Source organism: Aquarana catesbeiana, linkage group LG13 (genome assembly GCF_042186555.1).
Source record: "Aquarana catesbeiana isolate 2022-GZ linkage group LG13, ASM4218655v1, whole genome shotgun sequence".
Classification (NCBI taxonomy): Eukaryota; Metazoa; Chordata; class Amphibia; order Anura; family Ranidae; genus Aquarana; species Aquarana catesbeiana.
In genome coordinates, this window is record NC_133336.1 from 719,783 (window position 1) to 747,388 (window position 27,606).

Here is a 27,606-nt window from a genome sequence, read left to right on the forward strand (position 1 = left end):
TTGTTTTATCGTTTTGTTACAATAAATTGATTTCACAATGAGATCCATGTGGGGGAATAAATCTGGAGATCGGTCATCAGACGTTATCACTGAGAATTACCAGAACAATACTCTTTAAATCATTCGATTATATTTGCAGAATCAAAGTTCTGAGCGAGCCAACCATCCGTGCAGAATGAAGATCCGGAGATGGCGGGATCGGCCGATCCATTCTTCTTCTGGGGACAACTCACAAGTTTGGATGTCCTCAGATTTTCAGTCCTTATGGTCACCAGGAGAACAGACACGAGGCAGAAAACACTAACAGGGGTCTAACCCTCCCCTCCCCCAACCCATTTATCAGATTTGGATTTTACATCTTTGTGTCTGTGGTTTGAAACGCACGTAGGCGGAGCCAAAATATAGTCACATGAGAGACCACGTAGGCAGAGCGGGAATATAGTCACATGAGAGACCACGTAGGCGGAGCCGGGATATAGTCACATGAGAGACCACGTAGGCGGAGCCGGGATATAGTCACATGAGAGACCACGTAGGCGGAGCCGGGATATAGTCACATGAGAGACCACGTAGGCGGAGCCGGGATATAGTCACATGAGAGACCATGTAGGCGGAGCCGGGATATAGTCACATGAGAGACCACGTAGGCGGAGCCGGGATATAGTCACATGAGAGACCACGTAGGCGGAGCCGGGATATAGTCACATGAGAGATCACGTAGGCGGAGCCGGGATATAGTCACATGAGAGACCACGTAGGCGGAGCCGGGATATAGTCACATGAGAGACCACGTAGGCGGAGCCGGGATATAGTCACATGAGAGACCACGTAGGCGGAGCCGGGATATAGTCACATGAGAGACCACGTAGGCGGAGCCGGAATAAAGTCACATGCGAGACCATGAAGGCGGGACCAGGATCTCTCAGCATATAAAATTGTTTTTCCCCCATCGAGGTCGGTTAGATGGTTAACCTGCATTGGCCAGCTTGCATTTTCTTTTGATCCGTGAATATGGTCCGATCTCCTCATTGAAGATGAAATCCCAGATCACCCGGACCCAGGACTGGTGGTGGGGAAGACTGTCATAATATTCTGAGGCAATCTGACGAACCTGAGGGGAAGAAAAACATCAAATCTGGGTTATTTGGCTCATTAGTGGTTTGGTGGCCCAATCTATAGAAGGTCTGGAGACAGATGAATGGACTGTCATCACCCCCAACCCACCCTGAGAGCGCGGCACCATAGAGAGAACCAAAGACCATATGGATTGGAAGTCAATAATCACATGACCAGAGGCTACACTGATTGGCTCCTGGCCATGAAGACCAATGAAATGGACATGCAATGGATCTACTGTCCGGGTGTATTCAGTGTTTAGATACTTTAGTAGAACTCTGAGTAAAATAAAAAAAATACATATACACGATATTACCAAAAGTATTGGGACGCATGCCTTTACACACACGATGATCTTTAATGACATCCCAGTCTTAGTCCAGAGGGTTCAATATTGAGTTGGCTCCGCCCTTTGCAGCAATAACAGCTTCACCTCTTCTGGGAAGGCCGTCCACAAGGTTTAGGAGGGTGTCTATGGGAATGTTTGACCATTCTTCCAGAAGAGCATTTGTGAGGTCAGGCACTGATGTTGGATGAGAAGGCCTGGCTCGCAGTCTCCGCTCTAATTTATCCCAAAGATGTTCTATCGGGTTGAGGTCAGGACTCTGTGCAGGCCAGTCAAGTTCCTTCACCCCAAACTCGCTCATCCATGTCTTTATGGACCTTGCTTTGTGCTCTGGTGGGCAGTCATGTTGGTACAGGAAGGGGCCGTCCCCAAACTCCTCCCACAAAGTTGGGAGCATGAAATTGTCCAAAATGTCTTGGTATGCTGACTCAAGAGTTCCCTTCACTGGAACTAAGGGGCCAAGCCCAACCCCTGAAAAATAACCTCACACAATAATCCCCCCTCCCCCATATGATTTGGACTGGTGCACAAAACAAGGTCCATAGAGACATAGATGAGCGAGTTTGGGGTGGAGGAACTTGACTGGCCTGCACAGAGTCCTGACCTCAACCCTAAAGAACACCTTTGGGATGAATTAGAACACAGACTGCGAACCAGGTCTTCTCATCCAACATCAGTGCCCGACCTCACAAATGCTCTTTTGGAAGAACGGTCAAACATTTCCATAGACACCGTCCTAAACCTTGTGGACGGCCTTCCCAGAAGAGGTGAAGCTGTTATAGCTGCAAAGGATGGGCCAACTCAATATTGAACCCTACGGACTAAGACTGGGATGTCATTAAAGTTCACGTGTGTGTAAAGACAGTGCCCCACTAAACCCGTTCTTTTACCAGTAGATCTGTAATTTCCCACTTCCATAAAGTCCCTCTCCAGGCTGCTGGTAAATGTACACCATGGGGAAAGCACAAACTATTATCTGCGGTGGTCTAAGGGCCACAAGCATGCTGCCCCTGGACCACAGTTTGAGCACCAGGACTCTGGAAGAAGAGATAAGCACCTACCACAGGCAGTTTGCTCCCGGGAATGCTGGGAAAGTCGTGGTGCTCCATGTGGTAGCCTACATTGAAAGTAATCAGATTCAGAGCACCGTAGTAGGAATAGGTCTCATGTCCCTCCATGAACATGTAATGTTCTGCAATGAAATGTCCCGATATCGGGTGGAAACCCAAACAGAACATCGAACCTGCCACCAAATAGACAACTGGCTTCAGACCGAACGTGTGATACAGAATAAGATCCACTGAGAACTGTACCAAGGCGTTACAGATCTCCATCCTGGTGACGGGCTTGGGATTCACGTAGATGGGGCGCAAGACATAGAAGAGCGGCTGAAGGATGAGCCATATCACTTTACGAAGGGGAGTGCAGAAGAACCATCCTTCAAAGTCTGTAGGGATGTCCACATCTAGGTTGTCTCCTCCCAGATAACGATGGTGGTCAATGTGGTATTTCTTGAAGGATGCAGAGTATGGCATGCCAATTGGCAGGTTGGCAATCATGGCGAACCACCTGTTCCATTTTGCCTGGCAATTACCGAAGGCCACGTTGTGTGATATGTCGTGTATGGCCAGAGTCAGCGAGTGGTTCACACAGCCGCCGAAGGCAAAGGCCCAAAACAGGACCCACTTCCAGGCCAAGTCTCTCACCAGGCGGCAGGCCACAAACTGAGCAAATACCATCACCAAGACTATCCATTTAAGATATCGGTCAGGTCCCATCAAAGACTTGATCTCCGGATATTTGGCTGTAAAAAGGAGAAGAAAAGCTTATGAAATGTTCATCCAAGAGACGACCAAATACGCAAGACTGTGAAGAGCCAAGAACATAAACCCGATATTCAGAAACTGCAGAAACCGTTCAATTAGAACAGTCTTCAAACTGCAACCCTTTACTAGCCTTTATCTGGCCCTTTGGGAATTAATCCTCCCGCTGACTACAATGATGGGGCACTATTCCCCCCACTGACACCAATGATGGGGCACTATTCCTCCCACTGACACCAATGATGGGACACTATTCCTCCCACTGACACCAATGATGGGACACTATTCCTCCCACTGACACCAATGATGGGACACTATTCCTCCCACTGATACCAATGATGGGACACTATTCCTCCCACTGATGCCAATGATGGGGCACTATTCCTTCCCACTGACGCCAATGATGGGACACTATTCCTCCCCACTGACACCAATGATGGGACACTATTCCTTCCACTGACACCAATGATGGGACACTATTCCTTCCACTGACACCAATGATGGGACACTATTCCTTCCACTGATGCCAATGATGGGACACTATTCCTTCCCACTGACGCCAATGATGGGACACTATTCCTCCCACTGACGCCAATGATGGGACACTATTCCTCCCACTGACGGGACACTATTCCTTCCACTGACACCAATGACGGGACACTATTCCTTCCACTGACACCAATGACGGGACACTATTCCTCCCACTGACACCAATGACGGGACACTATTCCTCCCACTGACACCAATGATGGGACACTATTCCTCCCACTGACACCAATGATGGGACACTATTGATCTTTTATTAAAAAGAATCAAGCAACCAATTTTATACAAAAGTAAAAAACAAAACCATAGTACAAAACTTCAACAGAAATCCAAGGAATACACATCCATGTTCAGAATATATACAATATATACATAATCCGTTACCAAAATTATTTACATAAAGCAGCAGAGAGGGCCTAAGAGGCACAACCCATCACCTATGTACGCAGCCATTTATCAAAAATTAATCCCAAAAAAAATAATAATCTAGGGTGATAAGAGACAGACAGCCACACCCGGGAAAGAGACTCCTGGCAGTCAGGGAGGCTTGAAACCCCTCCACGCCTTCAACCAAGCCCCCTGACTCCGCTTGTCTCTCTCGAGCACCCGATTCTTCTCCACCTCATGCAAAATGCCATACACCACCACCTGAACAGGAAGGATTTTATGCCGAATGCTGACCTGACACCGTGCGTTCCAAGTGAAATAACGGACTACTAAGCTAACTAAAAACAGTGTATCTAAACAAAAAACCCTACCAGTATTGAATGCTCCGTACACCCACTCAGCATAACCCAGCCTGGAGAGGAAAGGGACACCGAGGGCCCGCCCCACCTGTTTGTACACCTCTATGTTAAAAGGGCAATGAAGCAGAAAATGGTCCATAGTCTCCTCCTCACCTGCACACTCCTCCCGAGGACAGCTACGATCCACCCCACTGTGGAATTTCAAATTGCCCCTAACATAGAGCCTCCCATGGAAGTACAACCAGGCCAGATCCCTGAATTTAGGGGGTACTCTGTCCAAATTAATAAGTCTTAACCCTGCCCTCAAAACTGGGCCTGGGCAATCCCTTAAGGCCAGTGGGTCATGAAAGACTTTGCTCAAGACTCGACTCATAAGGACTTTCCTCGGAACCGATCTGAGATCTTCAGCCGACAATCGCCACTGCCGTAATAACTTCAGGCACGGAGCAACATAGGCTGGTAGCTGACCACGATGACCCCTGAGATTCTTCACTTGGCCACCTTCTTCCCAAAGTCGTAGAAAAGGCCTAAACCAAGATCTAAAAATGTCTACCCATCCAGGAGGTTCCACTGCAAGCATATTACCGATATTAAACTTGAGAAATAGCAGTGAAAAGAAAAGAACTGGGTTGACCATACCTAAGCCACCCTCCCTCCTGGATAGATAGGTGACATTCCTCTTGATGAGGTTCAGTCTGTTCCCCCACAACATCTGGAAGAACACACTACTGACCCTAGCATAGAGAGACACTGGCAAGATGCAGACAAAGCTGACATACAAGAAGATCGGAATCAGGTAAATCTTAATCAGATCAACACTTTCCCTCATAGATAACTTCCATCTCTTCCAGCTGACCACCTTAGTATTGGCAATTTCCAGTCTGCCTTCCCAGTTTTTGAGGCCATAATCGCCAGGTCCAAATTCAATGCCTAGAATCTTAATTCTTTCCTGGGGCACTGGAAAGGTGTCCGGGAGATCAAACCCCTCACCTTCCTTTCCCATCCAGAAAACTTCACTCTTTTCCTGATTGATCTTGGAGCCTGATGCTTCAGAATACCGTGATGTCAGAGAGACCACCTCCTCCGCTTCATCCGCCCCGGTGACAATCACCGACACATCGTCCGCATAGGCAACAACCCTGAAAGGCGGCTCACCCGGGAGCCCCACTGGCACCCCACACAACATGCCGCTCTCTAGCCTCCTGATGAAGGGGTCGATTGCAAACACATAGAGCAGGGGACTCAGGGGACAACTCTGACGCACTCCATAGCCAACCTCAAAGGACTGCCCAACCCATCCATTAACAAGAGGAAAGCTTTCTGCCCCCTCATACAAGACTTTTAACCAATCGACAAAACCACCCGGCAGACCGTACTTACTAAGGAGCAACCACAGGTACTCATGGTTAACACGATCAAAAGCTTTTGCCTGATCCAATGTCAGCAAATACTTTCCCCAGCCTGCAGCCCTGCACCGCTCCAAGGCCTCCCGGACAGCTAAAACCGCTGTGAAGGTGCTCCTACCCTGGACCGAACAGTGCTGATTGCGAGAAAGCAAAGACTCTGCTACTGACGATAGGCGCCAGAAAATGATCTTTGCCAGTATCTTTCTATTGACATTAAGAAGGCTGATGGGGTGCCAATTCTCAATCATCGAAGGATCTTTACCCTTTGAAAGAAGAATCACAGCCGAGTGCCTCATGGAAGGGGGAAGTACCCCCTCAGCAAGGCAACTGTTAAAAACCTCTACCAAATGTGGGGCCAGAATAGGCTTAAAGGCTTTGTAAAACTCAGCCGTTAAGCCATCCGGTCCAGGTGACTTTTTGATGGCAAGCTGTTCAATTGCCCTTATCACCTCTTCAACTGTGATCTCCTCTGTCAAATTCATCAATGGGACATCTTCATCATTTAGACCTGGAGTAGAGTCCAAAAAGCTTTGCATCTCGTCACGGTCAAGCTCTTTCCTCCCAAGAAGGTCAGCATAAAAGGACCTCATTACCTCCAGAATCCCGGACCTGGACTTTGTTAAAGAACCTGTACTGTCCTTAAGGCCAACGACCGTTTTAACAGCTACACCTTGTTTGCAGTTCTGGTAAGGGTCAGGCGAGTGGTACTTCCCATAGTCCCTCTCCAGAACCAAAGAGGCATGACGGTCATATTGACAATTCCTGAGAAGGAGTTTCACTTCGGAGATTGCCCCAGGATCTCCTACTCTCGAGACAATAATATCCAGCTTCCTCCATAAACGTTGGTAGGTCATGTATTTATTAAACTGTTTTCTATTGGCTAGGCCCCTGAAGAATCCAGTTATCCTCTTTTTTGTCAGCTCCCACCACTCAGCCTTGCTGCTACAAAAGTCCAGGATGGTCACCTGTGCCTGAAAGAATTCCTCAAAGGATTGTCTAACATGTTCTTCCTTGAGTAGAGTCGAATTCAATCTCCAGATGCCCTTACTCCTCTGAGGGGCATCTGAAGCATTAAGGACCACAGATAGCATACAGTGATCAGAGAACTCTACTGCCTGCACCACTGGGGGCAAGAAAGCAGAGGTCTCCTTAAAAAAAAACCTATCTATCCTACTCTGACTATTACCTCGATGAAAGGTGAACCCAGTGTCATCCGGGAGGTGCTTAATGTGCACATCCACAAGACCAGCATCCCTAACCATACTATTTAAAAAAACGCTATCATATCCCAGCCTGCCCTTGAAGTCCTTCCTGTCCTTGGGCCTAGTTACTGTATTAAAGTCACCTCCAAAGACCACTTGCCGGGATGTAAAAAGAAATGGCTTGATCCTTGTAAAAAGGCACTTCCTGTCCCACTTTGTGTGCGGCCCATAGACATTAATAAGGCGCAGGTCCTGCCCTCCCACAAGGACGTCTAAGACCATACATCTCCCAATCTCCACCTCAATAACCCACCGGACAGTTACCATGCCGGTTTTAAACAACACCGCCACACCGCCGTAAGGCTCGGCCGCAAGAGACCAGTAAGATGGACCATACCTCCACTCTCTCTTGGCTATACGAATATCTGCCAAGGAGGTGAGCCTAGTCTCTTGCAAAAATAAAATTTCAGCATCTAATTGGCTGAACAAAAAGAAGGCCATAGAACGAGCTCTTACTGACTTAATGCTGGCGACATTTATTGTCACCACTTTTAACGGAGGGGGAACCGCCATTTGGGTTATTGGGTGGTTTGCTTCTTAGCTCCCCTCTGCTGCTCATCACCAGAAGCCTCTCTCTTTCTTGAGGCCGCCTCAAATTCCATCTCAGAATCGGAACTTCGCTCCGAAGAAGCTCCAGATGAAGAAATATCCCACGTAGAGGACCTATAACGGTTGGAGACAGGCACTGGAGCCTGTTCCTCCCTCACCACCTGCTTCTTCCGCTTCCCAACCTTCCTTCTCTCCTCCAGGTACTGCAGGTCAGCTTCAGAGATGCCCTCATCTCTTGTTTTTTTCTCTGAAGTCTTTCCACAAGACTTCTTTACAGAGGAAGAAGCAACCTTTTTAGTACGTTACCACTTCTGGTGGGGGGGGTGCTCCCTTTGAGTCAGACTTAGGAGGGGTAGACTCCTGGGGGGGGAACTGACTCGGGGGGCACAGACTTGGAAGGTTCTGACACAAGAAGAGAGGGTACAGTAGGCTGGGGGGACACAGAGACAGATACAGAAGGAATACTTACAGACACAGGAGGGGTGGCCACAGGAACTGGAGAGGGATCCTGAACAGGACCAGGGGAGTCGGTCACCGCAGAGGAGGATGGTACACCAGGGGCCTCACCTTCCATCCTGTCCAGCCTTGACAAGTCATCAATTACCTCCTTCTCCATATTGTGCCAGGCTTCATGACATCTGCTATAGGGGTGGCCAAGGCGCAGGCACAGGTTGCACCTGATCATCTCGGTGCAGTCCTTAGCCATATGACCCTGACCCAGACACACTGAACATATCAAGGCTGAACTGGAAGAGCTCAAATGCCCCTTTTCTCCACAGCGGTGACCATAGGTGTGCGCAGCCTATTGCATTAGGGTGTGCACCCCAAAGCTCAAATACATATGCATGTGTATATGTACTGATGGTGTCAGTAGGGCAGTGGACAGTGTCAGTAGTTGTATTTTTATTCTTTTAAAATTATTTATTTTGTAATTTTTTTTTTTTTTTGGATGAAATATCAGTGGTCTAAACAGGGGATAATATGCACCACACAAGGCGATTAGGGTGTGCCCAGGCACAACTGGCACACCCTGTGCGCACGCCTATGCCGGTGACACAGCTTCGGCTGACCAGGGTAGAAAATAGTCATCCTATCCCTCCCTATAAAAGCTGAGGAGGGCAGGTGACGGACAACATTCCCATCCCTGGCCAACCTGACTGTAACCGACCAACCCCCAGTCCAGATGTTACGCTCAAGGATTTTGCTGGGCTTAGTCAAAACCTCACCATAGTTCCTTAACCAGACCTCCAGATCCCGAGCAGGAACACTCTCATTAGTGAGGATAATTGTGATCTTTTTCACCATTGACCTTTGCGAAACTGCAAAGGTCTTGACCTGCACCAAGCCTCATATCGCTCCCAGAACAGGTCAAGACCCTTGGGCCTGGTGAAGCTAATGGTATAATCCCGTGTCCCAGCTAAATGTATTAGAGCATACAGGTCATTTGCCCCAAAACCCATCTCCAAAATCAAATCTACCACTGCATACCTTGCTGGAGGGATTGCACCACCTTTCCATTTGAGAATTACCACATTTCTTCTCGGACCCCCAGCAGAAGCCAGAGACCCAAGACCAGATCCCGGGGTGCCCAAAGTGGTAGGCTGCAGGGGGAAAACCCGCTTGGGGGCGGAGCTACCAGGAGCAGAGCGTACCACCTGAGGAAACGTGGGTTTATCAGGGCCAAGGCCCCACACTGAAGTCACATTAGTCTGTACATTACTATTATTATTCACTGCTTGAATGGAGTTGGTAGGACTGTCCATCACACTTGTACTGGGACCATTGTTCATCACACTTGTACTGAGATGATTTTTATCAGTCACACAAACATCCACATTCTCATCAGGAATAGTCACAGTTTCTGCTGCAATACCAGTTGTCTCTTGAAGCTGTGAAGGAATGTCAAATGTTAAACGCAAACTTTGCTGCACTGCAGCATCAGCAGGCACAGCACTGCCACACATAGGACCAGCAGCCTGATTGTCACTGGGCACATTGTCTGTATCAGTCACAAAAACTGTTTTATGCACCACATGGGGCTTGACGGGCTTTACCTTGTCAGGCACATTGTCTGTAATGTCCTCCTCATGGAACACCAGCTGATCACCCTGCAAAGGAGACTCCATTGCCTGGATTACCTTGAGCATGCCTCCTGAGTCCTGAGAAGGCATGGGGCTGCTTACCTCTCCCTGAGGGGGTAGGGGGTCTGAACTGGGGGTCTCCTCCTCCACCTCCATCTTTGTCATCCTGGCAAACCTTCTGTCATTACAGAATTTTTCTTTGAAGGGCCCATCTCTGCCTTCCATCATGGCCACAATGGTCTCCTGATGTTCAACCCGGACCTTGGCCAGTTGGATCTCCGGATCCATGGACCCACATCTCTGGCTATGTAAGCCCTCACGCTGCCTTCTCAAGCGCTTCACCTCCGCTCTCAGTTTATAGAGCTTGTCTCTCTCCCTATTCAGGACCTTAATCCCGGCCACCACTCGCTCCTGAATTGCCTCTGAGCCTTCATCTTCACCAGGGGTAGAGAGATCCCCAGCCATGGCTTGTACAGAGGAAGGCATGTCACCTGATGGCCCAGGAGATGGCTGGGAGCTTCCAGCAGGAGAGGCCCTGCTGGCCTCCATGGCTTCCCCAGAAAGGAGCCAGGAGAGCTGGGAGAGATTTCCTCACCACTCCCCTCTCACACGGATCACCTGCAGCAGCTCCAGACAGCTTCCTCCTGACACACCTGTGCTCCAATGATGGGTGGGACACTATTCCTCCCACTGACACCAATGATGGGGCACTATTCCTCCCACTGACACCAATGATGGGGCACTATTCCTCCCACTGACACCAATGATGGGGCACTATTCCTCCCACTGACACCAATGATGGGACACTATTCCTCCCACTGACACCAATGATGGGGCACTATTCCTCCCACTGATACCAATGATGGGACACTATTCCTCCCACTGACACCAATGATGGGACACTATTCCTCCCACTGACACCAATGATGGGACACTATTCCTCCCACTGACACCAATGATGGGACACTATTCCTCCCACTGACACCAATGATGGGGCACTATTCCTCCCACTGACACCAATGATGGGGCACTATTCCTCCCACTGACACCAATGATGGGGCACTATTCCTCCCACTGACACCAATGATGGGGCACTATTCCTCCCACTGACACCAATGATGGGGCACTATTCCTCCCACTGACACCAATGATGGGACACTATTCCTCCCACTGACACCAATGATTGGGTGGATTGCTTCTTAGCTCCCCTCTGCTGCTCATCACCAGAAGCCTCTCTCTTTCTTGAGGCCGCCTCAAATTCCATCTCAGAATCGGAACTTCGCTCCGAAGAAGCTCCAGATGAAGAAATATCCCAATTAGAGGACCTATAACGGTTGGAGACAGGCACTGGAGCCTGTTCCGTCCTCACCACCTGCTTCTTCCGCTTTCCAACCTTCCTTCTCTCCTCCAGGTACTGCAGGTCCGCTTCAGAGATGCCCTCATCTCTTGTTTTTTTCTCTAAAGTCTTTCCACAAGACTTCTTTACAGAGGAAGAAGCAACCTTTTTAGTACATGTTACCACTCCTGGTGGGGGGGGTGCTCCCTTTGAGTCAGACTTAGGAGGGGTAGACTCCTGGGGGGGAACTGACTCGGGGGGGCACAGACTTGGAAGGTTCTGACACATGAGGAGGGGATACAGTAGGCGGGGGGGACACAGAGACAGATACAGAAGGAATACTTACAGACACATGAGGGGTGGCCACAGGAACTGGGGAGGGATCCTGAGCAGGACCAGGGGAGTCAGTCACCGCAGAGGAGGATGGTACACCAGGGGCCTCACCCTCCATCCTGTCCAGCCTTGACATGTCATCAATTACCTCCTTCTCCATATTGTGCCAGGCTTCAGGACATCTGCTATAGGGGTGGCCAAGGCGCAGGCACAGGTTGCACCTGATCATCTCGGTGCAGTCCTTGGCCATATGACCCTGACCCCGACACACTGAACATATCAAGGATGAACAGGAGGAACTCAAATGCCCCTTTTCTCCACAGCGGTGACACAGCTTCGGCTGACCAGGGTAGAAAATAGTCATCCTATCCCTCCCTATAAAAGCTGAGGAGGGCAGGTGACGGACAACATTCCCATCCCTGGCCAACCTGACTGTAACTGACCAACCCCCAGTCCAGATGTTACGCTCATCAAGTATTTTATCGGGCTTAGTCAATACCTCACCATAATTCTTTAACCAGAGCTCTAAATCTCGAGCAGGAACACTCTCATTAGTGAGGATAATTGTGATTTTTTTCACTGTAGACCTTTGTGAAACTGCAACTGGGGTCAGACCTTTCCATTCGGGTCTTGACCTGCACCGAGCCTCATATCTCTCCCAGAACAGGTCAAGACCCTCTGGCCTGGTGAAACTAATAGTATATTCCCGGCTCCCAGCAACATGTATTAGGGCATACAGATCGTTTGCCCCAAAACCCATCTCCAAAATCATGTCCACCACCGCACACCGTGCTGGAGGGATTGCACCACCTTCCCATTTAAGAATCACTACATTTTGTCTCGGACCCCCAGCAGAAGCCAGAGACCCAAGACCAGATCCTGGGGTGCTCAAGGTGGTAGGTCGCAGGAGGAAAACCCTCTTGGGGGCGGAGCTACCAGGAACAGAGCGTACCACCTGAGCAAAGGTAAGTTTATCAGGGCCAAGGCCCCACACTGATGTCACATTAGTCTGTACATTACAATTATTATTATTATCTGCTGGAATGGAGTTGGTAGGACTGTCCATCACACTTGTGCTGGGATGATTTTTATCAGTCACACAAACATTCCCATCAGGAATAGTCACAGTTTCTGATGTAATACCAGCTGTCTCCTGAAGCTGTGCTGTAGAGTCCTCAGCAGCAGTGGGGCAAACAACTTTAGACTCAGCTAAAGGGGGGTTAATTGGTTCTGCTGAATCTTGTAGTTCCTCTGCAGGAATGTCATTTTTTAAATGCATTTTTTGCTGCACTGCAGCATCAGCAGGCACAGCATTGCTACACATAGGACTAGCAGCCTGATTGTCACTGGGCACATTGTCAGTATCAGTCACAAAAACAGTTTTATGCACCACATGAGGCTTGACAGGCTTTACCTTGTCAGGCACATTATCTGTAATGTCCTCCTCATGAAATACCAGCTGATCCCCCCGCATAGGAGACTCCATTACCTGGATGGCCCTGAGCATGCCTCCTGAGTCCTGGGAAGGCATGGGGCTGCTTACCTCTCCCTGAGGGGGCAGGGGGTCTGAACTGGGGGTCTCCTCCTCCACCTCCATCTTTGTCATCCTTCCAAACCTTCGGTCATTGCAAAATTTTTCTTTGAAGGGCCCATCTCTGCCTTCCATCATGGCCACAATGGTCTCCTGGTGTTCAACCCGGACCTTGGCCAGTTGGATCTCCGGATCCATGGATCCACGTTTCTGGCTATGTAAGCCCTCACGCTGCCTTCTCAGGCGCTTCACCTCCGCTCTGAGCTTGTACAGCTTGTCTCTTTCTCTATTCAGGACCTTAATCCCGGCCACCACTCGCTCCTGAATTGCCTCCGAACCTTCATCCTCACCAGGGGCAGAGAGATCACCAACCATGGCTTGTACAGAGGAAGGCATGTTACCTGATGGCCCAGGAGATGGCTGGGAGCTTCCAGCAGGAGAGACCCCGCTGTCCTCCATGGCTTCCCCAGAAAGGAGCCAGGAGAGCTGGGATAGATTTCCTCACCACTCCCCTCTCACACCGATCACCTGGAGGAGCTCCAGACAGCTTCCTCCTGACACACCTGTGCTCCAATGATGGGTGGGGCACTATTCCTTACACTGACACCAATGATGGGGCACTATTCCTCACACTGACACCAATGATGGGGCACTATTCCTCCCACTGACACCAATGATGGGACACTATTCCTCCCACTGACACCAATGATGGGGCACTATTCCTCCCACTGATACCAATGATGGGACACTATTCCTCCCACTGATACCAATGATGGGACACTATTCCTCCCACTGATACCAATGATGGGACACTATTCCTCCCACTGACACCAATGATGGGACACTATTCCTCCCACTGATACCAATGATGGGACACTATTCCTCCCACTGACACCAATGATGGGGCACTATTCCTCCCACTGATACCAATGATGGGACACTATTCCTCCCACTGATACCAATGATGGGACACTATTCCTCCCACTGATACCAATGATGGGACACTATTCCTCCCACTGACACCAATGATGGGACACTATTCCTCCCACTGATACCAATGATGGGGCACTATTCCTCCCACTGATACCAATGATGGGGCACTATTCCTCCCACTGATACCAATGATGGGACACTATTCCCCCCCCACTAATACCAATGATGGGGCACTATTCCTCCCACTGATACCAATGATGGGGCACTATTCCTCCCACTGATACCAATGATGGGGCACTATTCCTCCCACTGACACCAATGATGGGGCACTATTCCCCCCACTGATACCAATGATGGGACACTACTTCTCCCACTGATACCAATGATGGGGCACTATTCCTCCCACTGACACCAATGATGGGGCACTAGTCCTCCCACTGACACCAATGATGGGGCATTATTCCTCCCACTGACACCAATGATGGGACACTATTCCTCCCACTGACACCAATGATGGGACACTATTCCTCCCACTGATACCAATGATGGGGCACTATTCCCCCCCACACACTGACACCAATAATGGGACACTATTCCTCCCAGTGAAACCAATGATGGGGCACTATTCCTCCCACTGACACCAATGATGGGACACTATTCCTCCCACTGACACCAATGATGGGACACTATTCCTCCCACTGACACCAATGATCGGGCACTATTCCTCCCACTGACACCAATGATGGGACACTATTCCTCCCACTGATACCAATGATGGGGCACTATTCCTCCCACTGATACCAATGATCGGGCACTATTCCTCCCACTGACACCAATGATGGGGCACTATTCCTCCCACTGATACCAATGATGGGACACTATTCCTCCCACTGACACCAATGATGGGACACTATTCCTCCCACTGATACCAATGATGGGACACTAGTCCTCCCACTGACACCAATGATGGGGCACTATTCCTCCCACTGACACCAATGATGGGACATTATTCCTCCCACTGACACCAATGATGGGACACTATTCCTCCCACTGACACCAATGATGGGACACTATTCCTCCCACTGACACCAATGATGGGACACTATTCCTCCCACTGATACCAATGATGGGGCACTATTCCCCCCCACACACTGACACCAATAATGGGACACTATTCCTCCCAGTGAAACCAATGATGGGGCACTATTCCTCCCACTGACACCAATGATGGGACACTATTCCTCCCACTGACACCAATGATGGGGCACTATTCCTCCCACTGACACCAATGATGGGACACTATTCCTCCCACTGACACCAATGATGGGGCACTATTCCTCCCACTGACACCAATGATGGGACACTATTCCTCCCACTGACACCAATGATGGGGCACTGGTCCTCCCACTGATACCAATGATGGGACACTATTCCTCCCACTGATACCAATGATGGGGCACTATTCCTCCCACTGACACCAATGATGGGACACTATTCCTCCCACTGACACCAATGATGGGGCACTGGTCCTCCCACTGACACCAATGATGGGACACTATTCCTCCCACTGATACCAATGATGGGACACTATTCCTCCCACTGATACCAATGATGGGACACTAGTTCTCCTACTGATGATATGTAACTGCACACTACACCCGAGGCATGGTTTGCTCTCACTGTACTGAAACTGGCTGGGAACAGGTTTATATTTAGGGGCGATCAAAGGGTTAACTGTGTGCCTAAGAATGTGTTGCGTTTACTTAAATTAGAACTAAAAAGCAAGACTATTTTTTCCCCCATTTAGCTAAGGGAGGGCTATAACCCCTGGAAGGTTTATTTTCGCCATCTGTGCCCCATTAGGGAGATTTCCCTTCACTTCCTGTCCCATAACCAAACAGGAAGCGAGAGGAAATCCCGGCAAATTAAGAACTAGTGCCCCCCTTGGAAGGTTTTTCTGGGAACAACCAAAAGATTGTGATTTTTTTATTTTCAGGGATAATGGTAAACAGGAGAGATGGAGAGGAAGAATGTAATGGAGACACAGACAGCAATAAACACCTGACAGGGGGTCTAATCCATCTCCCCTCCACCCAACACTAAAAAAAAGTCTAAGTTATACTTTAACTATCTGGCTGTTATGTTCTCACTGCTTTTCAGGGAGAAGAAACAGCCAGATGCAGATCTGTGTACACAGAACTCCGCGCTGTGATTGGACAGAGCTGATCAGCTGACTTCATCCAATCACAGGACAGGAGAAAAGCTGCAAACTACCAGTACAGCTACTAAGTGAGGCGGCAGGCTAAATTCTGGGGATAGATATTTTATACATGGATCCATCCAAAGGACTCCCCATCCCTGTGCTGAGTTCCCGGGTCTGTACACCCGCTGTGCCCATTATGAGGGGTTCTCACCATCCCTGTGCTGAGTTCCCGGGTCTGTACACCCGCTGTGCCCATTATGAGGGGTTCTCACCATCCCTGTGCTGAGTTCCCGGGTCTGTACACCCGCTGTGCCCATTATGAGGGGTTCCCACCATCCCTGTGCTGAGTTCCCGGGTCTATACACCCGCTGTGCCCATTATGAGGGGTTCCCACCATCCCTGTGCTGAGTTCCCGGGTCTGTACACCCGCTGTGCCCATTATGAGGGGTTCCCACCATCCCTGTGCTGAGTTCCCGGGTCTGTACACCCGCTGTGCCCATTATGAGGGGTTACCCCCATTCCTGTGCTGAGTTCCCGGGTCTGTACACCCGCTGTGCCCATTATGAGGGGTTCCCACCATCCCTGTGCTGAGTTCTCAGGTCTGTACACCCGCTGTGCCCATTATGAGGGGTTCTCACCATCCCTGTGCTGAGTTCCCGGGTCTGTACACCCGCTGTGCCCATTATGAGGGGTTCTCACCATCCCTGTGCTGAGTTCTCGGGTCTGTACACCCGCTGTGCCCATTATGAGGGGTTCTCACCATCCCTGTGCTGAGTTCCCGGGTCTGTACACCCGCTGTGCCCATTATGAGGGGTTCCCACCATCCCTGTGCTGAGTTCCCGGGTCTGTACACCCGCTGTGCCCATTATGAGAGGTTCTCACCATCCCTGTGCTGAGTTCCCGGGTCTGTACACCCGCTGTGCCCATTATGAGGGGTTCTCACCATCCCTGTGCTGAGTTCCCGGGTCTGTACACCCGCTGTGCCCATTATGAGGGGTTCCCACCATCCCTGTGCTGAGTTCCCGGGTCTGTACACCCGCTGTGCCCATTATGAGGGGTTCTCACCATCCCTGTGCTGAGTTCCCGGGTCTGTACACCCGCTGTGCCCATTATGAGGGGTTCTCACCATCCCTGTGCTGAGTTCCCGGGTCTGTACACCCGCTGTGCCCATTATGAGGAGTTCCCACCATCCCTGTGCTGAGTTCCCGGGTCTGTACACCCGCTGTGCCCATTATGAGGGGTTCCCACCATCCCTGTGCTGAGTTCCCGGGTCTGTACACCCGCTGTGCCCATTATGAGGGGTTCTCACCATCCCTGTGCTGAGTTCCCAGGTCTGTACACCCGCTGTGTCCATTATGAGGGGTTCTCACCATCCCTGTGCTGAGTTCCTGTGTCTGTACACCCGCTGTGCCCATTATGAGGGGTTAATTTTGTTTATTGAAAAAATCTTACAAACAACAACTTATATACAATAAAACCATAATAAATAAATAAAACATATTTACAAAATAATTGAATATGATAATACAAAACAAGAACATAATAAATAAGGCGGGAGCTGTTCATGAAAACATAAGTCGGGAGCTGTTCATGCTTGACCCTCAGGCTTTTCACTGGCCCACCATTTTCCCAGTCTCGCAGAAAGGGCCTAAACCAGGACTGGAAAATACCAACCCACCCAGGCGGTCTCTCTGCCAACATGTTACCAAGATTGTACTTCACAAACATCAGAGAGAAAAAGACTACAGGGTTGACCATCCCTAGACCACCCTCCCGCCTAGGAAGGTAAGTCACATTCCTTTTGACAAGGTTTATTCTGTTCCCCCATAACAGCTGGAAGAACCAACAATAGATCCTGGTATAGAGAGAAACTGGCAAAATGCAAACAAAACTGACATACAGAAAAATCAGAATCAGGTAAGTCTTGATCAGATCAACCTTTTCCCTCAAGGAAAGCTGCCAACCTTTCCAGCTTGCTACCTTGGCATCGGCATTCTCCAGCCTGTTCACCCAATTTGCATGACCATAGTCACCTGGGCCGAATTCAATGCCTAGAACTCGAATTTTTTGTTGGGGCTCCGGGAAGTCATCCGGGAGAACAAAGCTCTCACCTTCCACACCCATCCAGAAAGCTTCACACTTGTCCTGGTTGACCTTTGAACCTGATGCCTCTGCATACTGCCCTATCACTGAGACCACTTCCTGCCCCTCCGCAGTCCCAGAGATAAAAACAGAAACATCATCAGCATAGGCCACAACCTTCAAAGGAGGCTCACCAGCGATGCCCAAAGGTACCCCACACAATGGTCCACTCTCTAGCCTTCTAATGAAGGGGTCGATTGCAAACACATATAGCAGAGGACTCAATGGACACCCCTGACGTACGCCCGAGCCGACCGCAAAGGGCTGCCCGACCCAACCATTAACCAGAGGAAAGCTTTCAGCCCCTTTGTACAAAATCTTGAGCCAATCAATGAAACCCCCCTCCAGGCCATATTTGTCAAGAAGGAGCCACAAGTACTCATGATTAACCCGATCAAAGGCCTTAGCCTGATCCAATGTCAGCAAAAATTTACCCCAACCAGCAGCCCTACAACGCTCCAAGGCCTCCCGGACAGCTAACACCGCTGAGAAAGTGCTTCTACCTTGGACCGAACAGTGCTGGTGGCAGGATAACAAACTGCCTGCAACTGGTGATAATCGCCAGAAGAAAATCTTTGCCAGTATCTTTCTATCGACATTAAGAAGGCTGATGGGGCGCCAATTCCCAATCATCGAAGGATCTTTACCCTTTGACAGAAGGATCACTGCAGATTGCCTCATGGAGGGAGGGAGAGAACCCTCATTCAAACAGCCATTAAAAACCTCCGCAAGGTAGGGAGCCAGGATCGTTTTAAAACATTTATAGAACTCGGCTGTCAAACCATCTGGCCCTGGCGTTTTCTTGATGGCTAGTTTATCAATAGCCTGAATTACCTCATCTGCAGTGATTTCATCTGTCAAATTCATCAAAGGAACATTACTTTCCAGTCCTGGTGTAGAGTCCAAAAAACCCAACATCCTTGTCCGATCAAGGTTCCTTCCTCCCAGGAGATCGGCATAGTATGACCTGACAACCTCCAGGATCCCTGACCTAGACTTCGTCAGAGAGCCCGTACTGTCCCTCAGGCCATTGACCATCTTAACTGCTACGCTCTGTTTACAGTTCTGGTAAGGGTCAGGCGAATGGTATTTCCCATAATCCCTCTCCTGAACCAAAGAGGCGTGCCGGTCATATTGATGTCTCCTAAGGAGGAGCTTCACCTCAGAGATCGCCTCAGAATCTCCTCCATTCGAAACAAGGCGGTCAAGTTTCCTTCGCAAGCGCTGGTAGGTGATATACTTATCTTGCTGCTTCTTTCTTCCTATGGCCTTGAAAAGCCCAACAGTCCGCTGTTTAACAAGCTCCCACCATTCTGACTTGCTGTTGCAAAAGTCTAGGATCGTTACCTGTGCTTGAAAAAAATCCTCAAAGGATTGTCTTACTCTCTCGTCTTCCAGGAGGGCTGAATTCAATCTCCAGATACCCCTCCCCCTAGGTGGCATGTCTGGGGCATTCAGAGTCACAGATAGAATACAGTGATCAGAAAACTCCACTGCCCGACACACAGGTGCCGAAAAAACGGAGTCTCCCTTTAAAAAAAAAAAAAAACCTATCTATCCTACTCTGACTACTACCTCGCTGAAAAGTGAACCCCGTGCTGTCTGGGCAGCGCTTAATGTGCGCATCTACCAGACCTGCTTCCCTAACTATCGCATTAAGAAAAAGGGTGTCATAGCCCAGCTTATCTCTGAAATCTCTCCTGTCTTTAGACCTAGTAATGGTGTTGAAATCACCTCCAAAGATAACCTGCTGGGCCGTAAAAAGAAAAGGCTTAATCTTTGTAAAGAGGCATTTCCTGTCCCACTTCGTCTGGGGACCATAGATGTTAATCAGTCCTGCCCCTTCACAGAGACGTCTAAGACCATGCATCTCCCTATCTCTACTTCAATTACCCGCCGGCACGTTACCATACCAGAAAAAAGGACTGCAACTCCGCTGTAAGGCTCGGCCGCAAGAGACCAAAATGAGGGACCACGTCTCCACTCCTTCTTTGCCAGATGTATATCGGCCAGACTACTCAGATGGGTCTCTTGCAAAAACAAAATGTCAGCATCAAACTCGCTGAGCAAAAATAAGGCCATATGGCGAGCACTTACTGATCTTAAGCTGGCAACATTAATGGTTGCCACTTTTAACGGAGTGGGAACTGCCATTAGGGTAGTTGAGGCAAGCCGTTTCTTAGCCTGACTACTCCCTCTTCCTGGAGAACCAGCGCGCTTTGTTGTACCCTGGCACTCATCATCCATAGAGGATGCACAACTCAATGAGTCCCATTCATCATCATCATCATCATCATCAGACAGGACCTTAAACTTATTTTCTAAAGGCAAAAATTTAGGATTTAAGGTAACTGAACCCCCTTTTTTCCTTCTTTTGCCCCTCCTCCTCCTATCCTCCAACCACTCCATATCATCCTTAGACAAACCAGACTCAACAGCCTCCCCACCCCTATCCTCCCCTTCACCCCCCCCCCCCCCCACTCCCCCTTCCCTTATCTACCACCAGGCCAGCCTCTCCACCATCCACCCCACTCCTCTGCACCCCACGATCCTCAATAGAAACCCTGCAGCGTCGGGGGAGGGGGGTTGGCACCACACCTGACGCACCTGCCTCAGCACCTCTTGCTGCCTCTGCAATTTTAGAAGACATAGACACAGAAGGATTGGACACATTTTTGGCAACCGATACCTTACCTACAGAAGACATGGGCACACTAGGTAAACGCACAGATTGGGGAGACACAGACACATTAGGTATTGGCACAGACTGGGGCGACACATTGGGTATTGGCACAGACTGGGGCACCACAGATTGGGGAGACACATTGGGTATTGGCACAGACTGGGGCACCACAGATTGGGGAGACACATTGGGTATTGGCACAGACTGGGGCACCACAGATTGGGGAGACACATTGGGTATTGGCACAGACTGGGGCACCACAGATTGGGGAGACACATTGGGTATTGGCACAGACTGGGGCATCACAGATTGGGGAGACACATTGGGTATTGGCACAGACTCAGATGGACTCACAGGCACCCCAGCTGCTGAGCTCCGAGCATCCTCCATGTCCATGCGGAAGAACTCTCTCATGAGCTCAGGATTGTTGTGCATTGCCTCAGGACACTGACTGTAAGGATGTCCCACCGCATTGCACAGATTGCACCTGATGATATTACAGTCCTTCGCCAAATGTCCTATACCCTGACACAGAGAGCACTTCATCACTGGACAGGAGGATGCGAGATGTCCTTTATCTCCACACTTATTGCAGAGCTTTGGCTGGCCTGGATAGAAGATGGTCAGCCTGTCCCTCCCCAGGAAAGCTGAGGATGGCAGATGCTGGACGACATTGTCAACAACCTTTAATTTTAGCTGCACAGACCATCCCCCCGTCCATATTCCCGATCGTCCACAATCTTTTTTAGGGGGCTCAGGACGTCTCCATACCTCCTCAACCATACAGATAAATCCCCTTGTGGTATGGATTCATTGCGGACCAAAATTGTGACCATTTTAATGAGGGGCTGGCGTGAAACAAGCTTTGGGATGAGCCCTTTCCAGTCCGGCAGGCCCCTACACACGTGTTCATACTTCTCCCAAAATATGTCCAAAGACTCCGGACGGATAAAGGACAAATCATATTCATAGGAACCTGCCGGACTGATCAGGGCGAAGATATCTGTGGGTGTAAACCCCATCTGTAGAATCTTATCCACCACTGTCCTCCTATGTGGGGGGATTCCACCACCTTCCCATTTTAACTGCACAACATTCCTCCTTTTAAACATGGAGGAAGATAAAACATTTTCATGCTCCCTCCCTGCTTGCTCCCCCTTCCCAGATCCTGTAGCAGCAACACCAGCATAAGTTTTTCTTACACCAGCAGCATTTGCAGTCTTGTCCTTAGACACATCCAAACCTGCTGGCAGAGAGTCTGAATCAGCTGGGATAGCAGTCTTCTGATTAGAGGCAGGACCCTCCCCCGAGCACATGGTTTCTTTTCTGGGATCAATCACAGTCATGGCTGCTGCAGACTCCTGGAAAGTTGTAGCACTACTGCACCCAGCATCTCCTCCACCATTCACAGGAACAGCCGCTGTGCCTGGTCCAGGCAAAGTCTCTGTATTGTCCATGGACCTCTCTGCAGACTGAAGCTGACAGTTATTAGCAGATGTTATTGCATGTTGTACATTGTCTATGGGTCTGGGCTGACTGCCTGCAGCACTACAACCCTCAGCAAGCACATTGTCATTAAAGTTCACACCATCATCCTGCACACACACTGTACCTGCACCTTGTCTCTCCACAGGTCTTTCTTCCACAGGGCTAGGAACGGTGTCCATCTTTTCCTCACCATCCTGGGAAGTGGAAGTGGATTCAAGTTTATTGATGAAATCCAGCATGGCAGAACCTTCAACCTCCTGCTCAGATGTTCCACATTGCTGGGGAGTGAAGGGGACAGAGGCCTCCACCATTGAGGACTCAGCAGATGTCTGAGGTGTTGAAGAGCTGGGCTCATCCTCCGGGCCCACTTTCTCACTCTCTGCTGTCTGTACCGGCATCTCCTCACTGGTCTCCTCACCCTCCATGCAGGAAGCGGCTCCTCCTCTCATTTGGCTAAATCTTTCTTCATTCTTATATTTCTCTTTAAATGCTCCACTATTCTCCTTCAGAGAACTCACCAGTTCTTTCTGCTTCCGCAGAGCTTGTTCCAGGTCTTTCAGCTCAGGCCTCAGAGCCGCTCTTTTCTTGCTGAACACTTTGGCACAAATCTGCTTTTTCTTTTTAAATTCATTTTTCAAAGCCACCAACTTCTCCTCTTCCTTCTCAATCCGCTTCAGCGTTTCAATAACCCTCCGTCTAAAGGCAGACAGGGACTCATCTTTCCTTGGGCCAGGCCCAGTGTCGTCCACAGGCTGAGGCCTATCCAGGGGGCCTCCACCAGGGTCCTCCCCAGGATCCTGCATCACTCCTGGGGCAGAGGAGCAGCTCTAGTCCCTGGTCTCTGGAAGCACAGGAGCAAAGGAACCAGCAACCTCACACCTCGCTGTCAGGGAGTGGAATGGCAGTTTCCCACCATCCCTGTGCTGAGTTCCCGGGTCTGTACACCCGCTGTGCCCATTATGAGGGGTTCTCACCATCCCTGTGCTGAGTTCCTGGGTCTGTACACCCGCTGTGCCCATTATGAGGGGTTCCCACCATCCCTGTGCTGAGTTCCTGGGTCTGTACACCCGCTGTACCCATTATGAGGGGTTCTCACCATCCCTGTGCTGAGTTCCCGGGTCTGTACACCCGCTGTGCCCATTATGAGGGGTTCCCACCATCCCTGTGCTGAGTTCCCGGGTCTGTACACCTGCTGTGCCCATTATGAGGGGATCCCACCATCCCTGTGCTGAGATTGCGGGTCTGCACACCCGCTGTGCCCATTATGAGGGGTTCCCACCATCCCTGTGCTGAGTTCCCGGGTCTGCACACCCGCTGTGCCCATTATGAGGGGTTCCCACCATCCCTGTGCTGAGTTCCCGGGTCTGTACACCCGCTGTGCCCATTATGAGAGGTTCTCACCATCCCTGTGCTGAGTTCCCGGGTCTGTACACCCGCTGTGCCCATTATGAGGGGTTCCCACCATCCCTGTGCTGAGTTCCTGGGTCTGTACACCCGCTGTACCCATTATGAGGGGTTCTCACCATCCCTGTGCTGAGTTCCCGGGTCTGTACACCCGCTGTGCCCATTATGAGCGGTTCTCACCATCCCTGTGCTGAGTTCCTGGGTCTGTACACCCGCTGTGCCCATTATGAGGGGTTCCCACCATCCCTGTGCTGAGTTCCCGGGTCTGTACACCCGCTGTGCCCATTATGAGGGGTTCTCACCATCCCTGTGCTGAGTTCCCGGGTCTGTACACCCGCTGTGCCCATTATGAGGGGTTCTACCATCCCTGTGGGGTATGGTGGAGATAGGTATGGGGGGGTATAGAGAGTACAGGGGGTATGGATGGTATGGCGGGAGGTATTTTATTTTTTATTTATTTCAGGTACTTATATAGCGCCAGCGCTTTACATATACATTGTACATTCACATCAGTCCCGACCCTCAAGGAGCTTCCAATCTAATGTCCCAACTCACATTCATACATATTAGGGACAATTTAGACAGAAGCCGATTAACCTACCAGCATGTCTTTGGAGTGTGGGAGGAAACCGGAGAACCCGGAGGAAACACAGGCACAGGGAGAACATGCAAACTCCAGGCAGGTAGTGTCGTGGTTGGGATTCGAACCAGCGACCCTTCTACACCACTGTGCCACCCCTAGGTATGGATGGTATGATGGGGGTATGATGGGAGGTATGGATGGTATGATGGGGGTATGATGGGAGGTATGGATGGTATGATGGGGGGTATGGATAGTATGATGGGGGTATGATGGGAGGTATGGATGGTATGATGGGGGGGTATGGATGGTATGATGGGAGGTATGGATGGTATGATGGGGGAATCTGTTCACACACATTGGGGGGGGATCTGTCCGCACTCATCGGGGGGGGGGATCTGTTCACACATATGGGGGGGGGGGATCTGTTCACACACATCGGGGGGGGGATCTGTTCACACATATGGGGGGGGGGGATCTGTTCACACACATCGGGGGGGGGATCTGTTCACACACATCGGGGGGGGGGATCTGTTCACACACATCGGGGGGGGGATCTGTTCACACACATCGGGGGGGGGGATCTGTTCACACACATCGGGGGGGGGGATCTGTTCACACATGGGGGGGGATCTGTTCACACACATCGGGGGGGAATCTGTTCACACACATCGGGGGGGGGGAATCTGTTCACACACATCGGGGGGGGGGAATCTGTTCACACACATCGGGGGGGGGGAATCTGTTCACACACATCGGGGGGGGGGGAATCTGTTCACACACATCGGGGGGGGGGGAATCTGTTCACACACATCGGGGGGGGGGGAATCTGTTCACACACATCGGGGGGGGGGGGAATCTGTTCACACACATCGGGGGGGGGGAATCTGTTCACACACATCGGGGGGGGGATCTGTTCACACACATCGGGGGGGGGAATCTGTTCACACACATCGGGGGGGGAATCTGTTCACACACACATCGGGGGGGGGGAATCTGTTCACACACACATCGGGGGGGGGAATCTGTTCACACACATCGGGGGGAATCTGTTCACACACACATCGGGGGGGGAATCTGTTCACACACACATCGGGGGGGGGGGGAATCTGTTCACACATATGGGGGGGGGAATCTGTTCACACATATGGGGGGGGGGAATCTGTTCACACATATGGGGGGGGGGGAATCTGTTCACACACATCGGGGGGGGGGAATCTGTTCACACACATCGGGGGGGGGGAATCTGTTCACACACATCGGGGGGGGGGGAATCTGTTCACACACATCGGGGGGGGGGAATCTGTTCACACACATCGGGGGGGGGGGAATCTGTTCACACACATCGGGGGGGGGGGGAATCTGTTCACACACATCGGGGGGGGGGGAATCTGTTCACACACATCGGGGGGGGGAATCTGTTCACACACATCGGGGGGGGGGGAATCTGTTCACACACATCGGGGGGGGGGGAATCTGTTCACACATATGGGGGGGGGGGAATCTGTTCACACACATCGGGGGGGGAATCTGTTCACACACATCGGGGGGGATCTGTTCACACACATCGGGGGGGATCTGTTCACACACATCGGGGGGGGATCTGTTCACACACATCGGGGGGGGGGAATCTGTTCACACACATCGGGGGGGGGGGGAATCTGTTCACACACATCGGGGGGGAATCTGTTCACACACATCGGGGGGGGGGGGAATCTGTTCACACACATCGGGGGGGGAATCTGTTCACACACATCGGGGGGGGAATCTGTTCACACTCATCGGGGGGGGAATCTGTTCACACACATCGGGGGGGGGGAATCTGTTCACACATATGGGGGGGGGGAATCTGTTCACACACATCGGGGGGGGAATCTGTTCACACACATCGGGGGGGGGGGAATCTGTTCACACTCATCGGGGGGGGAATCTGTTCACACTCATCGGGGGGGGAATCTGTTCACACACATCGGGGGGGGAATCTGTTCACACACATCGGGGGGGGGGAATCTGTTCACACACATCGGGGGGGGGGATCTGTTCACACACATCGGGGGGGGGGAATCTGTTCACACACATCGGGGGGGGGATCTGTTCACACACATCGGGGGGGGGGGAATCTGTTCACACACATCGGGGGGGGGGAATCTGTTCACACACATCGGGGGGGGGGGAATCTGTTCACACACATCGGGGGGGGGGAATCTGTTCACACACATCGGGGGGGGGGGGGATCTGTTCACACACATCGGGGGGGGGGGGGATCTGTTCACACACATCGGGGGGGGGGGAATCTGTTCACACACATCGGGGGGGGGATCTGTTCACACACATCGGGGGGGGGGAATCTGTTCACACACATCGGGGGGGGGATCTGTTCACACACATCGGGGGGGGGAATCTGTTCACACACATCGGGGGGGGGGGGGAATCTGTTCACACACATCGGGGGGGGAATCTGTTCACACACATCGGGGGGGGAATCTGTTCACACTCATCGGGGGGGGAATCTGTTCACACACATCGGGGGGGGGGAATCTGTTCACACATATGGGGGGGGGGAATCTGTTCACACACATCGGGGGGGGAATCTGTTCACACACATCGGGGGGGGGGGAATCTGTTCACACTCATCGGGGGGGGAATCTGTTCACACTCATCGGGGGGGGAATCTGTTCACACACATCGGGGGGGGGGAATCTGTTCACACACATCGGGGGGGGGGGAATCTGTTCACACACATCGGGGGGGGAATCTGTTCACACATATGGGGGGGGGGAATCTGTTCACACACATCGGGGGGGGGGGAATCTGTTCACACACATCGGGGGGGGGGAATCTGTTCACACACATCGGGGGGGGGGATCTGTTCACACATATGGGGGGGGGGAATCTGTTCACACACATCGGGGGGGGGGGAATCTGTTCACACACATCGGGGGGGGGGGAATCTGTTCACACACATCGGGGGGGGAATCTGTTCACACACATCGGGGGGGGAATCTGTTCACACACATCGGGGGGGGAATCTGTTCACACACATCGGGGGGGGGAATCTGTTCACACACATCGGGGGGGGGAATCTGTTCACACACATC

At 51.0% G+C, this 27,606-nt stretch overlaps 1 protein-coding gene across 2 annotated transcripts in view; it reads right to left on the minus strand.

The window, feature by feature from the left end:
- DEGS2 (delta 4-desaturase, sphingolipid 2) overlaps positions 1 to 27,606 on the minus strand; it is a 47,656-nt gene continuing 20,050 nt past the window's right edge. For both annotated transcript variants that reach the window (XM_073610184.1, XM_073610185.1), the window contains exons 2-3: positions 2,524 to 3,266; positions 1 to 1,111 (exon numbers count right to left, since the gene is read on the minus strand). In XM_073610184.1, coding sequence (XP_073466285.1) covers positions 968 to 1,111; positions 2,524 to 3,266 — 887 coding nt within the window. In that variant the 3' untranslated portion in view covers positions 1 to 967. The remainder of the gene's footprint in view (positions 1,112 to 2,523; positions 3,267 to 27,606) is intronic.